This window comes from Cupressus sempervirens, chromosome 4 (genome assembly GCF_028749045.1).
Source record: "Cupressus sempervirens isolate cs-2001-9-10 chromosome 4, ASM2874904v1, whole genome shotgun sequence".
Classification (NCBI taxonomy): domain Eukaryota; kingdom Viridiplantae; phylum Streptophyta; class Pinopsida; order Cupressales; family Cupressaceae; genus Cupressus; species Cupressus sempervirens.
Window position 1 is genome coordinate 91,627,393 of NC_143121.1, and position 5,889 is coordinate 91,633,281.

The 5,889-nt window shown below is 33.9% G+C and overlaps 1 protein-coding gene across 1 annotated transcript; it reads right to left on the reverse strand.

Moving 5' to 3' along the window:
* Positions 1-225: 225 nt before the first annotated feature.
* On the reverse strand, positions 226-4,313 carry LOC149560072 (phenylcoumaran benzylic ether reductase IRL1-like). Its single transcript, XM_089824499.1, has 5 exons — positions 3,946-4,313; positions 3,344-3,478; positions 1,225-1,462; positions 903-1,106; positions 226-551 (listed from the first exon to the last, which is right to left on the reverse strand). Exons 1-5 carry the CDS (start codon positions 4,123-4,125, stop codon positions 355-357), a joined length of 954 nt encoding a protein of 317 aa, XP_089680625.1. The 5' UTR covers positions 4,126-4,313; the 3' UTR covers positions 226-354.
* Between the last annotated feature and the right edge of the window lie 1,576 nt (positions 4,314-5,889).

Here is a 5,889-nt window from a genome sequence, read left to right on the forward strand (position 1 = left end):
AATAAAAGTTTATAATAATAATCATAATATACATTTACAGGCCAAATATCTTAATAAAATCATTTTTATAACATAATTTTTTTGGTGCAGCAATCTTTATATAAATATTTAATTGATGATTTAATTTTTTATAATCATAATGATAAACTCATAAATAACTCAATTGAAAATTATGCTGGCGTCAAATCAACGATGAATATTTTAAAACAATTAGCAAATGCAACATTAAAAAAACCTGTTTTTTCATAAGATAAGAGTTTGTTAAGATCTATATTTAGAATCAGTAAACTTGTATGGAATCTATTCATTTTTGTCCCCCATGTGCAAAGTGTGCTGCAAATCCTGATCCACATTCTATCTCACACAAATTTCTCCCCCAAAAGTTCTTTTAACAAATGAATTAAGGTACTCATCAACAGTTGTGTATTCAACATCTGGGTACAACTGAGTTGCTTCCACTCCATCAGATCCAATTTCAAAATTGGTTTGATCCCCTTTTACATACAAACTGTGAAAGCTTGCTATTCTGATTTTGCTTGGAAATGGTGTCTCTACATCATCAACCAAATTTGCATAGAATCATTACCCACAAAGAAGTTGTAAAACATTTCCCATGATATCAGAAGCTAGGCCAATTCAATTAATAGAAAAAACAAATCAAACCATCATCAAAGCACTGGAGCATTGTCTGTAAGTAGTTTCCAATGTAAGGATCAACATTTACACTTTTTAACTTTCAGTGTTTTTCTCCAAGTGTTAAAAGAAGGGTTCTTTTCTTTACAGGATTTTTCTCAAATTTTAGGTGATGGGGGAAGAGGGATATTATTGGTCAAAAGATTAAATTCATCTGAGTATATGTAATTTAAAAGAAACAGAAACAAAATTGAATTATAAAATCTAACCTTCAATTAATTTAAGAACCTTCTCCTCGGATAAATACTCCTTTACAAGTGTCTTCCCAATTTTCTTCTCCCACAGGTCAACAAGTTCATTGAATGAAAGTGTATTTGCGGGAAGCCTCAAGTATAGGATCTTATTGAGGGTTCTAGGATCATCCACTGCCTTTATTGTATAGGCTCCAATGTCTTCCTCTTTCACATATATACCTGAATTCTCACGAGAAAGATGAATTGGCATAACAGAAAATAAATACCTTATTCAAAGTCCTTGCTTCGCTTAATGAAAATAAATAATATTAATTTTTTGATAATAAGTAGTTTATACCTTTAGTATTTCCATCTCCATAAATCACAACCTTATCTCTTGGAGGGGTCATGCGGTCAAGCTGCACAAAGTTTGGAAGAAAGTAGCCTGCAAAACAGTTGGAAGCAACATATGTATATGGAATACCTTCTGCTTCAATAGCCCGCCTCAGTTTGATCCTCAAATCATACATGCTTTTTATGGGCTCGACTGCATGGGTTCTATCAACATCTATCCCAAACTCTGATGGGAAAAACCTCTGCAAGAACCAATAAAGAAGCAGAACATATTGAATTTTATGTATAAATTTCGTGATTATTAATAAATAAGAAATATTTTATTATGGCAAGTTAAATTGTAATATCATTAATAGGATTAATCTGTGTAGTTTTTGAGTCAAAATCATTGATCCGTATTTCATAAATAGTGGTTCACAAGAATCTATTTGACATGAGAAGAAACTGAATATTTGACAATCACTGAGTGTGTTTATTCTCATAAAAGATGGGTCCTTGTGAATCAATGAGTGTTAAGTGTTCCATTCTTTCTCATTCAGATTGAGCTCTTATGAACAACTATTTATGAAGCATGAATAAATGACTTTGTCAAAAAAATCATGAATTTGCTGAAGGCCTTGTGTCCGCCTCCAAGCTTTGGTTCCTCCTTTCTGATTTCGTCTTCCATTATTTGGCTGTTGTACGGACTTTTCTTGTTTAAAGAAGGCTCCTTATGGGTGAGTGGCTTTTTTGTGTTTGGTAGTAGAAGCCATATTAGCCTAAGAGATTTTATTATGGCTACCTTTCCTATTTTAGTTATTTTTATTGCTGTTGATTTTGGGTTTTCCTATGTTACTTTTGCATTTGATCCTGAAGGATTAGTGGTTCTTCTACATCTCTCTTCCAATAGGTTTAGTGGTTCTTCTACATCTCTGTTCCTATGGGTTGAATGGGTAGTTCGTATTTTGCCCCATCCTACATTGGTTGGGATGGAGGGAAAGGTTGGACGTTTATCCTGGGATCTCTTTGTGCTTCTGTAGGTTATTGCAGTTGTTTCTAGTCCCAGATTGGACCTTTCACGACTCTGTTTTATTGATGGCAGATCTTAGGGTGGTTAGACCCACCTATCTTTGAGAGATTGAGGCATTAGTTTTTGGTTGTGGCGGGCTATAGTCATTTTTTATGCTTCTTTTACCCTTTTATCTTCCCCTTCCTCTCTCTTAATCCTATTCTCTTATTCTCTTATGGGCCTTGTTAGTTCTTTGTTGAAATCTCCCACATGAGGCTTTTGTTGAGGTGGGGTTTTCTCTTGCTGTTTCGATGCATATTTGGCTCTTTGGGCTCTGTTTTTCCATTTTCATGTGGTTTATCCAGGTGATAATGAAGTAGATATCAGCTGTTGTAATGAGATTATGGATGTTTAAAAGGGTATTTTCTCAGTTGGTCCTTCTGGAGGCCAGTGGAAATCTGGGTTCTAGCTTTCCTTCTAGATGGTATTCTAGTTCCTAAAATTTCTACTTTCTATACAATTCATTGTACTCTTGTGATCAGTGGGTTATCGAGTGCCTTCAAAAAAGCTAGTTGCTTTGTGGGTCTCTGCGGCCTCTATCCATTTTGAACATTGTCTATATTCAATGGGGTCTATTGGAAAAAGTTTTTGGGAGGCCTTTCAAAAAAAGCCATTGTTAATTGGTTTTCATTTCTTTGTACTTTTGGGTTCAATGGGTTTTTGGGCACCTTTCAAAATCAGATGTTTTTAAAGATTTGTGTCTCCTAAGTATGTTGGAGATTTACATCTTTTCATGGTGGCTCTACTGCTAAATGCGTTTGGGAAGCCTTTCAAAACCCATTGTCACTTTAGGTTCTTTGGCTACTCAGTTTCCAGTGGAAGTTGGTTTGGGGTTCCTTCTTAAACCACTCTGTTTGAAATATGTAATCTTTGTGAAGATCAAAGATCTTTATTTCCATCAGTTTTTGCTCTGTTCAAAAGCTTTTTCTTCTGAGTTCCTCCCTTTTCTTTTTCTTTCTAAATTTTGTACTGGTTCGAACCCCTTTCCATTAAATCAACCTGAATAATAACATAATTCTCAATTATTATTAAGAATGATAATTCTAAGCTCATATTAATGCTATATAAATTGTACCTTGATGTTCCCAAGTTCTTTTATAGCCTTGATCAGATTAAACTGCTCTGCTGTCAGATCTGTGCTAATGGTGGATATGACCACATCCACCAGCTTGATTGCTGCTATTAGGCTTCCATAATCCTCTATAGATCCCTGTATATGGGTATTCAGGAAAATCCCATTTAATTGATAAAAAGGCTTTTCAGATGCCAAACTAAAATAAAACTTTCAAAATTACGGAATGGTGATAATAAATGAAACAGATCGCTTTTGTATATGGGTATTCAGGAAAATCCCATTTAATTGATAAAAAGACTTTTCAGATGCCAAACTAAAAAAGACTTTCAAAATTACGGAATGGGGAATCAAATAGATCGCTTTTGTATTCTAGCTGGGTATTGATGAAAAGTTCAGCTGACTGATAAGGATAGTCATTCTTGGATTCTGAAAAGTAAAATGGTAATAACTGGGTCAAAAAAGGATTTCTGATCTGTGGAATGTTGATCTAAAATGAAATAGCTTAAGGGTTTGGCGACTTTTAATTCACAAGTGCGTCGAGAAAGAAACCAAGTAAAAGCAATAAAAGAATAAACAATTATCAGAAGAAATCGACGACTTACATGGAGTATAGTTGCTCCAGAGGATTTAAAGGAATCGAGCAACTGAGCCTTCTCTGGTTGGAAAACTGTGGATTTCCTCACGAGGAGGAAAGTTGGATGACCCTGAGCAAGGCTAGCGTTGGTTACATGACGACCTATATAACCTGTTCCTCCTATTATAAGAATTTTGCTGCTCCCCATTTTCACCTGAGCTGTTTCTCGGGTGGCCAAGCTCTTCTAACAAACATTAAACATAGTCATTCATCTCCATCTTTCCTTCAAGAAATGTAGATGATGAAATCATTAGTGAGAATCTTAATCCTAAGACATCATCAGTGGTTCAAATCTATCAATTTAATAATTCAACGTAGGCTTATATTCTACAAATAAAATAATCTGTGGGCTTTGGCTGAGGGTTTACAATGTCAAGAAAAGATCGTTTTGTTCAAATGTGTTAGTTCAACAAATTAATAATAAATGTCTACAACCTACAAGCACAATACTATAGGGGTAATTGATAGCACAATACTATAGGGGTAATTGATTGTTGGAATAAGTTCTAGTTTATGATTATTAGATTTTGGATTTAGTTGAACTTTTAGTCATGAATAGCGTCCTTTTTATTTAAAAAATGATAGAGATACTAGAAATTTTAAGTGAGAAGAAAAATTGGAATGTAGAATTGAAATTAATAATAAGAAATATATTAATCAATCCTTATTTTTTCAAATAAGAATAATTTCTCCAATTTCAAAGCATGATCTAGTCAGAATAATGTAAATAGATCTTTTGTTCCATTTTTCAACAAAATAATACATCAAGTGAATAAATTTGGTCTAGAAGGTACGAAAATTCAGGAAAAAAACAAGACACGTCACAAGTCACATATAAAGTAGATATTCAGCTATTAAAATACCAAAACCTGTAGTTAATTACTTCTATGAAGATCCTAATAAAGATAAAATTAAATAGGAGTAAAGAAAGTTAATATAGAGTTTAATATTCAGGAGCAAAGAGAGTTAATAGCTCAGAGGCCGAGCGAAAGGTCTTAGGTTTGATTTCTTGTCGATCCAAGAAAATATATACCTCATGGGATGAGACGTTAGAAATAATGTCTTTTAAAGCAGTGCTGCTACTCAGTGGATGAGTGGCCTGCAAGACTAGATTTGCGCAGCTGATCAATGAGAAAATCAGAAATACATTGCACCTTGATAGTTCCAACTTCTTTATTAGTCTGGATTAGATTGAATCGCTCTGCTGTCAGTTTTGTACTGATGACAGAGTTGACTGATCACCTTCTTAATTGCCTCTACAAGGCTTGAGCAATTTTCCATTGATCTCTGCAAGTTGGTATTGAAAAAATGACGTTTAACAACGAATTATAACATTATGAAAACTTCAAGAAGAGAAAGTCAACACAAATCAATGTCTAAAAAAAAACAAAAAATTTGAGTTGCAAGAAGATTGATAAAAATAAGAGATCTAAGATTTACTAAGATCTAAAATAAGCACAAATACTTGGCAATGGAAAAAACAGAAATAAACACTTAAGAGAGAAGCAAATTTTATTCATCAAACTGATTGCTACAAGGCTATGCAATGGCCTCTATATATAGAGAGCCAATGAGATGAGAAGATGATTCTAGAGGATAAGGTGATAAGGTTGTATGACCTAGTATAAAGGAGGACATTCGTATCTTCTTAGGATAATGTTGTATGACCTAGTTTCATGGAGGACATTCCTATCTTGTTACCAATTTAATAAGAAATGTGTGGCGTACTTGTTGTTTGGTTATAACAGCATGACTGTTGACTATTTCTAACATCCTCCCTTAATTTCTACCACTAATGATAATGTATGGGAGAAATTACAATAAAAAATATAGATAGGATAGGTCCTAGCATTCAGCCTTGTTAGGTACCTATTTACAACAAAAGAAAGAGAGGGGAACATGACATGACTAT